Raw genomic sequence first — 14,103 nt, forward strand, 5'->3', positions numbered from 1 at the left:
GACTGACCATTGAACTTTCATGTGCAGGTCAAGGATGGTCAACAGAGGCTCCAAAGACATCTGGAGTACCGTATAAACAAAACATATGCACTATGCTTCCAAAGCTCATTGCACACACTGCTCTTCTCCTTCCATGACAACCACATCTTTGACATATGCACGGTAATCTCCACACATATTATAATTCAACAGATTAGCACCTGGAACTCTGTCGTAATAGGCTACACAAAATGCACAGTAGTGTAAACATGTCTGAAAGACACATTTTGATCTAAAGAAAATTCTGATGGGAGTTATTATTACTTATTTAGCCAAAACAACTGGAGGGCTCCAGCTTGGCAAAGGAATCAGTGTATCATTAAAGAAACAAGAATTATTCAAATAGGAATCCACACAGCTACACTGAAAATGTGCAACACCTGGAATCCTTCTAAATCAAACCTTAGGTAAAGGTAAAGGGACCCCTGACCATTAGGTCCAGTCGTGACCGACTCTGGGGTTGCGGCGCTCATCTCTCTTTACTGGCTGAGGGAGCCGGCGTACAGCTTCTGGCAAAACCATTAAGCATGGAAACGCCGTTTACCTTCCCGCTGGAGCAGTACCTATTTATCTACTTGCACTTTGACGTGTTTTCGAACTGCTAGGTTAGCAGGAGCTGGGACCGAGCAACGGGAGCTCACCCCATTGCGGGGATTCGAACCGCCGACCTTCTGATCGGCAAGTCCTAGGCTCTGTGGTTTAACCGCGTCCCTAAATCAAACCTTACATACATCACTAATGAGGGTCAGGCCAATTTTTACTTTCCTGGTGTGGAAGACATTTCTGGGAGCAAGCCAGAGGCAGACAACTACACAAAATCACCAAGGCTTGTCCCTGCTTTTCATTTTTTAAAACTCATATTACTCAGTCAAAATAAATTAAAAAATTAAAAAAATGTCCAGTAGCACCTTAGAGACCAACTAAGTTTGTTCTGGATATAAGCTTTCGTGTGCATGCACACTTCTTCAGATACCCTTTCAACTGTGTCAGACCAACATGGCTACCTACCTGAATCTAGAATCATTTTTACTCAGTTTTTAAAATTGGTATTTTTAAAAAAGAAGGGGTTCTCTTCCATTCTTTGCCACATTCAAAGAGAGATTTCTGGGAAATCCTTCTGCCCTAAACAACCTCAGGTGGGCTGGACTCATTTGAATACAATAATTAAATTGCCTTTTCTGGAAAAAAAGAGAATGGGGAAGAACAGGAAAGAAAAGTGGGATAGTACCTATTTTAGTATTTTTCTAGCTCTCAGGAGTGTTATCATGTTCACCGCATTGTCCAGCATAAAAGCCTGTGTGTCAACCTAGAGATAACAACCTGTGTGTCAGGATGCAGGAGAAGATAGCTAAATGGTGGCCTCCCAGACTGTGCACACAGGAGGTCCCTGGTTCAAAACCCAGCATCTCCAGATTTAAAAATATACAGTGGTCCCTCGGGTTACAAACTTAATTCATTCCGGAGGTCCGTTCTTAACTCGAAACTGTTCTTAACCTGGGGCGCACTTTCGTTAAAGGGGCCTCCAGCTGCCACCGCGCTGCTAGCACGCAATTTCTATTCTCATCCTGGGGCAAAGTTCTCAACCCAAGGTAACTCTTCCGGGTTAGCGGAGTTTGTAAAATTTAAATCAAATGCACCCTGTGATGCATATCTACAAGGAGTGTCACCAACATGAAAAGTCTGGAAAGCTCTGCCCTAGAGCACTATATGTATAAAATTTGTCTTCCTCATCTATCAGTTGGTCCTAGGTCAATACACCTGTTACCATTCAGTTTTCCCATATTACCATCTTTTTCCCAATTATTAAAGTAGGATTTCCTCCAGAGAGTAATTTAAGCATGTGAAAATGGATCAAATTTATTTTTATTAGCCAATATATCCCATATCTTTTTAACTGACTTAATTGTTCCAAGAGTTGTTGGAACTTTCAGATATTTTGATCCTAATACTGTCCACCCAAACAAAGGCACTATATATGTATATTCTAAGGTTGCACAATTTTGGAGATTAAGACCATCAGCAGGTCCCCAATGCCTGATACCTGTCAATAAACAAGTAATAAACAATAAATAAATCCACCTTCCTTAATTTGTAATTTGCAAATTGTGGCAGCATGCGGGGGGGGGGGTCTTTCCCATTCCCTGTTACCTGGTTCTTGACTTTTCTTCAACTAGAGAGGCCAGGGATTGAACTATAAGACCTTCAGCATGCAAAAGGATGCCCCAGACCACTGAATTCTAGTCCCCTGGGGGAAGCACTGAAAGTGCAGCAGTAAATGTGTTTGCCAAATAAGACCACCTGCAGCTGTTCAATTTCCCTGCTTCTTCCTAATCAGTGGGAAAGCCATTTGCAATGGAAAAGTTCAGTACTGCAGCAGCCGAGCAACAGGATCCGCCACAAACAAATAGGTACAAAGCCAACATTGCTCTCTGTGAATCATTTATAGCAGCACAGAGTAAATGGAGCTGCAGCACACCAGTGCGTACCTGTATGCTACAAAGAGCCAAAGACTATAGTATCATCACAAGGAAATAGACATTAAAACAGCTGAGCAAGATGGAGCAATGGTCTGACATGGCATAAGGCAACAAACTATGTTCCTAAGGAACTAGAAAATCTAGTGGCAGGAACAGACACCTCTTGTCTCTGCACTGCCATGGTGGCTTGCCAACTCTTTGTCCAAATGGCAGTACTAGTGGCGATCAAGTGACCCTCATCAGCCAATGGAGTCCCACCTGTAACTATAAATCGTCTGATTCTGGCCCAGTTTCTCAGTCCGTGCAATTCGCTACTCTGAGCAAGTTGAGCTTCTAGAATCTTTGGCCCTGCTTGCCAGCTGAGGGTCACTCCAGAGGGTCACTCCAGAGCCCGAACCCAGACCATCACCATAAGCTGGCTGGTCCAACTAAAACTCCCACATTGCTTCCAAAAACATTCAAGGGTTTTGCTCGGCCTTTGCGGAAAGCAAGTTCCAGGAAAGAGCCACAACTTGCAAGGATAACTATCCATGTCTGTTTACTGATCTGTTAATAATATTATTATTAAATATTGCTCAGCGCTTGTTATCAAGCAGCTACAACAGGCTACATCTCACCAGCATTCCAAAAGTGATTGCCACCAGCAATGTTTTTGCCTGATTGTTTTTGCCTGGCTGAAATGTGTCCTCAAGCTCTTGCCTTCCTGGATTAGGGATTGAGAAATAAAATACTTCTTCATGCAAGAAACACTGGAATTCGCTCCCAAGAGCCAATGATGGCCACCAACCTGGAAGGCTTTAGAAGAGAATTAGACAAACTCATGGAGAGACAGCTATCAATGGCTACTAACGATGACGGTGGGGAGAGTGTTCTTGTGCTCATGTCCTACTTGCTGGTTTTCCGCAGAAACCTGGTTGGCCTCGATGAGAACAGAATATTGGACTAGATAGATGGGCCACTGGCTGTTTTATGTCATTAGAGAGGGATGTGTGAATATGTGCAGAAACTGAGCTACAGTATAAACGTAAATTGTGCATCTGTTGTTGCACCCTCTTTTTCTTCTGGCCCCACCCATCACCAGCATATGGCCCCCAAAATGTGTTCTTGGTCTGGAAAGGGTTCCTTAGCCCTGTCTTACGCAGCTAATAGCTACAGGAACCCTACCAAAAAACAGAGAATTCTCTGCATTTAAATTTCTCTAAGAAGATAAAAAGGAGGCTATTGATCAAGCAGGTCGCCCTAACTCACAGCTTTTTTCAAACAAGAGTTGCAGATTCAAGACAAAATAAGGGATCTGGCACTCCTTTGTAATCAAATATGTTGTTTCAGATAAGGGTCAGCAGTGTAAACCAGGTTGAATTACTCATTTGGCTCTTATCTGCATGGATGCAACAACAGGCTTGAGAGACAACAGCATCTTCATTGTTCCAATGACCTTGTCCTTGTCATCAATCTGCAAAGCTGCGGGTTGCTGGGGGGGGGGGGGGAGTGTATGTGTTAATCTCTTTCAGGTAGCGGCTAAATCAAGACACAGCTCCTGCTTAGGGGGGGGCATGCTGATTTCCACGGTTACTGCCACTACAAAGAACAAATGTGAACAGTGCTTAGAGGGGGGGTAGGGGGCCCTTCACTAAAATCCACAAACCTAGAGTCCTTGCCCCACCTCTCCCCATAGTCTAGCCCAACAGCGTGGAAGGTCATAAATAACAAACAAACAAATAACCAACAGTAGATTGGGGAAAGTTTCTAACTCCCAACTGTTTATAACACCAGCAACAAGAATGGCCTCCAGTGACCTGAACTTTTCCCACCCACAACCTCGGGGTCCTCATCCTCTGATCCTGCAATTCGCCCCCCCCCCCCCCCGGTGCCACAGGGCCTATGACACTTGGCTCAAGAGTGGTGAGAGTGGCCACCTTTTCCTCCCTTCTGTGCAGAAACTAGGTAAAAAAAAGAGTCGTGGCTGGGGTCAGAACTATGTCACACATTCAGAGAAGAGAAGGAGATGCGGTCCAAGGTGGCGTTGAGCATAGAATTCAGACTTTATAAAAACAAAAACAAGTAAAAATATATGTTTCTAGACCTAGTGATGGAGAAGACATGTTTGAAAGGGCAATAAAACCTCTCAAGCAACAATGGGGGGGGGGGGTGTCTTCTCAACTTGTGTGCTTTACGTAAATCACAGGATCCAGCTTCTCCTCTTTATGAATTTCTGATATGCTAGTGCAAAATTGTGATAGATGTGCTATTTAAAAATACAACACACCTGCAGACCTGAGTTTAATCTGCAGCAACCATCTTTGCCAATCCAAAGGCTATTGCCAGAAGGTTGGGGTGAGCCTCTTCTTCAGCCACCTCCGGGCAGGCACAGTCATTTTGGACTGGTTCTCCCCTGTTCAGAAGGAAGCTAAAGGGTGAACTGCGCTGGCTGAGGAAGGGTTCATTTGAAGACATTAAGTTAATCTGCAGATTGGATTTTCTTGGAGAAAACAAAATGGTGTTGATCCAGGTAAAGCAAATCACAACCAGTGGAACAAGTTTGGTTGCAACCAGTTTAAGCTCGCTGTTTTCAATGGGTGCTCAGGGCTGACCATAAAAAATACTCTGTTTTCCCCACTTCTCTGACCGCAGGTAGTAAAGGGGCATTTCAGCTATTTTTGCAGCGGTCGGGAAAGGAAGGGTTGAAAACAGGAGGAGACGCTAACAGCATCAGTGGCGGGTGCATTCTTCTAGGGAGCTGGTGCCTACTGTTTTTATTTCTCATAAATCCAGTGGGAATTACCATATATCAGGGGAGAGCGGTGGGTAGAGCCAGAAGCAAAAGTGGGTGCAGCTACAAAATAAAAGTTTACATTTGTACAGTAGGCTAGTTCCTACACGCACACACCTCTCTCAATCCTCTAGGCAGAAAAGCACGAATTCAGACATTATTAGCATTCAAGGGCTACTTTCCAGCCAGGATGCGATGCATATAGGATGCGAGGCAGGATCAGTAAAGGATAAGCCCTAGGAAGCGTTTCAGGAGCCAGATGGAGAGGCCAGCAGGGCTCCAGAGCCTGAGGTTCTCCACCCCCCCATCTATAAGATGATGCAATGTCATTTCCACATGACTTCTGGAAAATAAAAATGGTGGCCAGCTGCAGGACAACTTTCACACGCGGTCACATGTTGAGCACTGTCATCTCAGCCTTTGCGAAAAGCCAGTTAAGCTGGATTGAAGTGAAGATGCTTGAACATGGCACGCCTCTTTTCTTCCCAAAAAAGTCACTGGGTCCCACTTCACAAGCTCAGCTGGCACCACAAGTTGGCATGCCTGGGTATGTACTGAGGGGCCCACACTCAAGAAGTAGGCCCACTGACAGCTGCCCCCTGGACCTACTGTAGATATACACACTTAGGAAGGGGGCAGCATGGAGGGTGTCATGACCAAGGAATGGGCCGTGACTCTGTGGAAGAGCACCTGCTTTGCATGTCGAAGGTCCCAAGTTCAATCCCCAGCATCTCCAGATATTATTATTATTACTTATTCAACTTATATTCCACCCTTTATCCAAAGATCCCAGGATAGTGTACAACATTAAGAACATAATTTACACAGCACAATAATAAAAACAGTAGAGCTGGGAAAGATTCCTGTCCAATAGACGGTAGAGTGGCTGCCAGTCAGTTACATGAGTTACTGAGTTACATTGAGCAATGGTTTGACTCGGTATAAAGGCAACCTCCTAAGAGCCCTCTGTAACCTGGGGCCAGAACTGTCAGACACACCCAGGCTCCAAACCCCTCGCCACCAATACAATTCACCTTGATGATTAAACAGAGGAGAAGAGAGAGCGCCACACACTCACCACATGCTGTTGACTTATGGCTACCGGGTAGGACATGGCATGAGGAGGATAACGGGGTTCACTCCCTCGCCACGTCTGCGCCACAGGTTGGGTAGATCCAGACATTGTGGAAGAAGTCCAGAGGGCTCTCACTTTTTCTTGTGTAGATATATATATAGAGAGAGAGAGATTCCCAGAATCTGTGATGCGAAGCACTAAAGAATCCTAGATTTCCTCCTCATTACGCACATGTTGGACGACTCATGCTGTGACTGAAAGGTAAACAAGAGGAGAAGAGAGAGAGAGAGAGAGCGTTAGAGCACAGTTAAAACCACTTTGGGAAGAGGCCACAGCTTTGTGGCCATGTGTATGTTTTGCATGCATAAGGTCCAGGTTTCAATTCCCAGAATCCGCAGGCAGAGTTCAGAAAGACTCCTGCCTGAAACGGTAAAAGCTGTGGCCAAGCAACACAAACACTGATCTAAAGGGTATAGTTTCCTAGTTTCAACTGACCCAAGCAAACCTGAGAAGAATTCAAGCCAAAGAAAAGGCTGTATCCAGCTACGTTCTATCAGAGCAGAGCCATTATGAACATGAAACCTTAGTTCCCTCCACTTCAACGGGTCTACTCCAAGAAGAACTGAATAGGAGACACCCTCAACTTCTAGCTCTTCTTATCACTGGATAGTCACTCCACCGCTTGCCAACCTGTTATCTTACCCAGGTATATATTATTTAACTTTACTACAATGTTAAACCAACGGGCAATGAATTCTTTACTTGTAGAACACTCTTGCCAGATAAGCCCGCCCTGAAGAAAGGCTTGAAGGCAGCAAGCTCTCTCTCCCCAGCTACTGCCCCCCCCCAGCCAACAGGAAGTTCAGCTGCCATCTTGATTAGACGCCAATGGCAGACTGATCCGCCACCAGAAATTTGTATGATCCTCTTTTAAACCCAGACACCGCAGGATTGCACTGTCAGTCATCTCTCTTTTTTATTTTAAAAAGTTAAGAGAAAATAACTAATTCTTTTATCCCTTCCACCTAGGGCAGGGGTCTGCAACCTTTAAGACAAAAAGAGCCACTTGGACCTGTTTCCAAAGAAAAAACAACAACTGGGAGCTGCAAAACCATTGTGACATTTAAAACAAATATATCTCCGGAGCCGTGATCTGACAGTGGGCGGGAAGGTGACGTCGGGACGGTGCGTGACTAACGCACGCACCGCCCCCATGCGACGTCACAGCCAGTACAGCGCCCGCCACAGTGAGGAGTGTCGGGGCGCACAATGCGTCTCCTCCCCTCGCTAGTATCCGCCCCGGAGCTGCACCAAAGATGTAAAAGAGCCACATGCGGCTCCGGAACCGCGGGTTGCAGACCCCTGACATAGGGGATGCCTTCCCAGTCCCTGATTTTGGTTGCCCTCTTGCAGTCCATTGTTACTGAACAGATAAAGATGCAGGAATGTGAAATGTCCAAACTCTGCTTTTGCTTCCCTGCACCAAAGTGGAGACCACCCTGATATATGCACAAATAAAGCAGAGTTTTACAACCTGCTGGCTTTTTATGGACACTTACAACCTATTTTGCTTGAAGATGGTCGCGCGCTTCGCTTTGTCAGGTTTTCTATTAAAAGTAACGAATGTCTCCATGCGCGCCCTTGACTGCCAGCTGTTTAAAGAGGCATTAAGCTTGGTTCCTGGCATTAACTCTTAATTATACAAAGCATAAATTGCCCACCGCTGCCTGCAGGGCAGATGGGAAAGCTGCTACCACTCAGCTGCTGCCCATCTTCTCGGAAGCACACAACTGCAGCCCACTTTTCAAGCAAACAGCCTAGTTCAAGAGCACAATTTTATTTAAGGTTTTTTGCTTTCCTTTTTGCAAACCTTGCAGCAGAACCAAGGGGCAGACCTCCCCACCACAAACAAGGCTGCTTCCTTTTTACTTTCTCCTGATCTCTGTTGAAGCTGAGAAAAACAAGCCACACAGACATCGATTTCAACTGAAAGTGGAACGTGTGCACATACAGAAGCATTGAGAAAGAGGAAGAAGAAGGTCTCTTCCCCCGCCCAACCCCTCCTCAGCCTACAAAACCAGTCTGCGCTGATAAAGCATCCCCACTTGACCACAAAAACGGACACCAGAGGGGCTGCAGTTCCATGCCTGCTTACATGCATGTCGGTTGAGGGATAAAACAACTGCCAAATCAAGATGCTACACACATTGGCTACCTCAAGGCTGGGTGACTGCAACATGCCCTATGTGGGGCTGCTCCTGACGCTGGTCTCGGGGGTGCAGACAGTGCAGAATGTGGTGGCTAAGTAGCTTGTGGAGACCCAACACAGGACACCTTGCACTAGCTGCCAGTCCGCCACTGAGCCATACTCAAGCATTGGTACTAACAAAAAAGGCCCTATACACCTCAGGACCAGGTTACCTGAGAGACCACAACATCCCTCATATACCCTATAAGTCACTGTAGTCTGGGCAAGAGATTTTCTTTCAAGTTGCAAAGGTATCAGAAGCCCTCTTAACAATAGTTCAGAACACAGCTTTTAGTGTGGACACTGCCCGTTCTGTGGCACACCATTCCTGCCCAGAAAGGACAGGCACCCACTATTTGCTCCTTCCAGAAACAACCAAGGTTTTTTTGTTTCAACAAGCCTTTCTAGAGGGATGAACAGGTTTCTGCCACAAATGTCCACTTCGCATTGCTTTTAAATTAATCTGGTGTTCTTTCTGTGTTGTCTTCTAACTATTTTAAGGTGTTTTCAATGCATTTTGCAAATTACCTAGATATATGTATGTGGAAAGTGTTTCTTCTTCTTCTTCTTTATTATTATTATTATTATTATTACTACTACTACTACTACTACTATTAACCAGGCAAAGTCTTGCCCATATGAACCCAATCCTGGAGGCAGAACTGCCATTACCAAACTGTCTAGAGTAAGTTTCCATCCCAGAGACATGAATCCACTGAAGTGTAAAGCCTGGAAAAAACTCGCCTGCATGTCGGGGATGATGATTTGTGGTGGCAAGGGAGAAACCTGCCCTTAACTTGGCATTCCTGAAACTCTTGGCCTTAAAGTGGAGGCTGGGACTGTGAGATACAGAGGATGCTTTGCTTTCAAGCTTCAGAACAGAAAGTTATCATGGTGGTGCAGAACAAGGGCCTCTGCAACGGGCAGGCAGTAAGAAGCTTCTGCACTGGCCAGGACGGATATAAACGAAGCAGCCTGGTTTTCTATACCTTCGACTGCTCAAGAATTACGAGATTCCTCACAAGTCCAAATTCCATATTCAGAATCTCCACAGGCTAGTAGCTGAACATTACTTCCGTGCTGGTGGTGGGATGGCGTCCTTCACTGACCAGAGGGCAGCAGGCTAGCTTAGGTGGTACACAGCAGGGCAGGTTGGGACTCGAGGGGAAGCGTGGTAGGCTGCCATCCTGGGCTGTAGCCCTACTCAGAGTAGACCCCACTGAAATTAATGGACATGGCTAACTGAGGCCCAGTAATTTAGTGTGTCTACTTTGAGTAGGACTAGTATTGGCTACAGCCCCCTGCCCATGCCACTTGAGACAGCTGCCTCCTTCTGCCCAAGGGTAGGATGGTTCTGCCTCCAGAGTTACCTAGACTCCAAACAAATTTAGAAGTACAGGTCCAACTATTTCTTTTTCTCATAAAGCACCATGCAAACAGAGAAAGGGAGGGGGAGGGACCAGCAAAAGAAGGCCCCTTAATCCTTCATAAAATCACACTGCACGAGAAAGTAAGTAATGGCAGACAAGCTGGATTTAGGGAAGGATGTCCGTCATCACAACTATTTCCCTGGAACACAACAGGTATGGCTGAACTGAGCTTTCTTTAGATGGAGGTCAAGGCCAGTTTAAAAAACAAAACACACAAACATAACTGCAATGTAAACCAGTGTCCATATGAGAAACTCAGGAGAGAAAATAAACTGTAAGCACATGATGAGTTTACCATACAGGGAAGATAAATATCCATGCTTACCAACTGATCTGCATTCTTCACATATATTTAAACAACAACACAATAGCCACCTTCATTTCACCAACAGCTCGTAATAATCCTCCATTTGCAGGTCCCTTGTGCTTGCATAAACGATGCTTTTCTAATTTCCCTTCAATTTTAAGCACCTGGGGGGGGGGGTATTCTCTCACTGAAATGTGATGCTCATTTGATTCCCCCCACATCACCTTCCTAACACACAGAAATTGTATTTCTGGCAGAAACTATCTCTAATGTTTTTGGAATGTCACGGAAGCCGCCTGCTAGAAATTCCTTTGTTGAACATAATTGCTTGGATCACAAAACAATATTTTTAATGATTGAACATCCTGAATAAAAGCTGCAAAATACATGCCTTGATTGCTTTGAACTCTGCTGCATCGCTACACAGCTTTTGTTGTGTTCCTCCATTTCGAAGAACATCAACCAAACCAAAGAAAAAGCCCCCACATGTTTTAAATTCAGGATGTTCTTCCTCCCAAAATCACCACCCCTTTTCCATTTTGTTTTGCACCTCCTGGTATGGTTTGGGAAAGCAAATGCTAATTTCCATAATGGGTCCAGGGCACTCGTGCAAACACTTCCATAAAATTTAGGAGCCCAAAAACTTTTTGAAATAGCCCACCGCCGTAACCCGGCATGCTCAGCATCATACACTGAGAATCAAGGGAAGGAGGCAGGTGGTGTGTACAATTTTTCTGAAGCTTCCCTAGCTAATTGCCTAGAGTAGTTTTAAAAATTATCCCTGACAACGTGTCCTGCTAGCTAGGGCTGATGGGAGTTGTAGTCCAACAACAGCTGAAGACCCAAGTTTGAGAAACATTGACCTAGAGACAAATCCTAAATGCTGCAGATGAACAGGTAAGTGACTGTTTGTTTGCTTTTTTGAGTATCGCCCAGGAATACAATATGGCAAAGTTTTCTTTACGTATTTTTTTTTAATCCAACGCTTTCTTGGAAGATGGAGCAAACTTGTTTTCTCCTGCTCTGGAGGTAGGACCCCAACCAATGGGTTCGCGTTGCAAGAAAGGAGATTCTAACTAAACACCCAGAAAAACTTTCTGACCGTAAGAGCTGTTTGACAGTGGAACAGACTCCCACAAGAGGTGGTGGGCTCTCCTTCCTTGGAGGTTTGTAAGCAGAGGCTGGATGACCACTTGTCATGTATGATCTAGTTAAGATTCCTGCACTGCAGGAGGTTGGACTAGATGACCCTCATGGGTCCTTCCAACCGTACGATTCTAACATTCTATAAAAATACTGGTTTCAATATGTTTCTCTATGACTCTTGCTGCTGGTCCTTGGACAACAAAAATTCTCACAATAATCATCACAAAAGCGTCTTTGGTGTTATCTACTACAGAAAGGAGTGTGCGTTGCTTTCTTTTTGCAATGGAAAGGCAGGAGAGGAATGCTTACAATAAAATATGCAAACCAACATCACCACCACAACCCATTTGCTTGTTTACCCATCTCTATCCCACCTTTGCACAAATGCCTCAAGGCAGCTAACAAAATCCATTTCAAGTCAAACACAGTAGGGAAGGAATAAAACAGGAGCGATCTCTGCATTCACCTGCAACTATGGTTTATTGTAACATGCAAACTGGGCCAATATACACCCACAACACACGTTTTTCAATCATTTCTACTTCCTGCTTCCAGTGTTCAAAACTCCCATTGTTCTAGGCGCATTTTGCGACAGGGAATTTCATTAGCGCAAGTAGTTTCTGAGCTCTGGGAGCTGTACTGCGCCTAAGATTTCAGATTAAAACTGCAGTGGAAGGAAAGGAGGACCTTTTTCCGCATTTCCACTTCCAGCTACTCTCTTCTCGCTTCTCGGCCTTTTGGCTAAGATCAAGTGTAGTGTAGTATCTGAAGACTAGAGAAGAGACCCTCTTAAGAATATTAGCGGGGTGGGCAGGAGAAGGACTAGACCCTGTGAAAAATGAACGTAATATTATAGCTGCAGTTCATTCTTTTTCAGCTTTGTATTCTTGCCACAAAAAGTGTGCCTAGACATTCTGCTGTTGCCCCCATAACCTAGGTTTAAGTTGCCATTTAGCTCCTAGCTTTCCTATCTCAGTTTCTAACATTGCCTGCTTCTCTTTTGGGGACACAAACCCATGCATGACTAAGACAAATGCCTTCCTGCCACCTCACCACCCCACACTCCGCCCCCAAGTCTGTCTGCCTGCCACAAAAAAGTGCATGGCTCTGGGCAAGGTCTGCTTTCCCCCTTTTCAATGCCTTCACCACTTAACTGCCAGCCCTTGTCCAAGTGAAGCATCTTTATTAGTTCCTATTATTAGAGGAGTCCTCATCTTCAGAGAGAGAGAAAGACACTTTCCCAACATGACTCACAGCAGCCTTCAATTACTGACAAGGATGCAAGCAAAATAAAAGAGGGGAGAGAGAGAGAGAAGACATCTTGATTCTGAGAGCTGTTATTGTATCTAGGAGGCTTGAGAGTCAAAAGAGGGAGGTGGAGTGGAGTGGGAGATGCTCCGCCTGCTTCTATTTAAAAACAACATGCAAAACACAGGGTTATATAGATGACTTACTGAGTACGTTTTAGGTTAAAGTCACTTCTCATTTAGAAATAAAAGCCAAAAGGAAAGGTCAACCAAGCAGCAAACAGGACATTAAAATCCAAAACATGATACACTGACTTTAAAAATATTTGTGTGTATTTATTGCCCAAAGTCATTTTGTTGCCAACTTTCAATCTTCCATATACCTTGAAATTGCCTTTTTGGGTTGGAGGAAAAGGGGCAGGAGAGTATGCAAGACAGACATAGTCAGTAATTTTTTTTAAAAAGTGGGTTTCTTACTCACTCTTACACTATAAAAGTACAGTGGTAAAATCAGTGAAAACAATGTGCAATCAGAGGAAAGGGGTGGGCCCTGTAAGATCATGGACATGAAAGAAGCATTCTCTTCTTCACAGAGCACTCTACCTTACTTTGATTCAGGTCTGGTGAAGGATCACTTCACCCCTAAGTCCCAAGAGAGTAGTACTCAAGAGGACATGCTGGTACAATTAGCTAGTGACTGGGTCCATGGTCCATCTAAAAGACATGGAATCCAAACTGCTCTGGAAGTATGCCACAGGGCAGGTCCAGTGGCCAAGGATGGTGGGAGCTGGGGTCCCGCAACATCTGGAAGGTACCAGTTTGGGAAAGGCTGGAACCAGTCCAACAAACTGGACATAATGAACAAAAACCCTGCCTCCCAAAGTCTGTGTTCCTCACTACCACTGTCACTCCTTTTTCTTAGCCACCAGGCATTGCCCTCCACCAAATAAATAAATTTGCACCCTCAATCCCAAACACTGCTGGTTGTGTGCAACTGTGGCCCTGCCTAGAGCATCAGAACTGGAGACTTAGGAGCCATCAGGTTGCAGAAAGCAGAAGCAGCAGATAGGTCATCCCTTTTGTGTCATGAGCCTTCTTTTCCCCTCCCAAACTGACTCAGCTATTCATTTCCCCTCCTGCTGCATCAGCAGCTACTCTGCAACCAAGGCAGCAAAAACAGCACCTAAGAGCAATGGCAGAGCTGAGAAATTGCAGAAGGCAGGTGTACAAAATTTGAGATTAGGTGACAAAATATTTAAGCTAAGAGGGCTTGGCCCCTGCACAAATTTATGGGCTTACTAGAAATCGTTTGCATTCCAGACACATTATAGGTCAAGCGGGAGGGGAAACAGTCTTTAAGCAAG

The 14,103-nt window shown here is 44.9% G+C and overlaps 1 protein-coding gene across 16 annotated transcripts in view; it reads right to left on the reverse strand.

The window, feature by feature from the left end:
* The window catches only part of NCOR2 (nuclear receptor corepressor 2), a 355,660-nt gene that overhangs the window by 260,023 nt on the left and 81,534 nt on the right, over positions 1-14,103 (reverse strand). For all 16 annotated transcript variants that reach the window (XM_028709377.2, XM_028709372.2, XM_028709364.2 and 13 more), the window contains exon 2: positions 6,365-6,615. In XM_028709377.2, the coding sequence (XP_028565210.2) occupies positions 6,365-6,469 (105 nt within the window). In that variant the 5' untranslated portion in view covers positions 6,470-6,615. The remainder of the gene's footprint in view (positions 1-6,364; positions 6,616-14,103) is intronic.

The sequence above is a fragment of the Podarcis muralis genome, chromosome 16 (assembly GCF_964188315.1).
Source record: "Podarcis muralis chromosome 16, rPodMur119.hap1.1, whole genome shotgun sequence".
In the NCBI taxonomy this organism is placed as follows: domain Eukaryota; kingdom Metazoa; phylum Chordata; class Lepidosauria; order Squamata; family Lacertidae; genus Podarcis; species Podarcis muralis.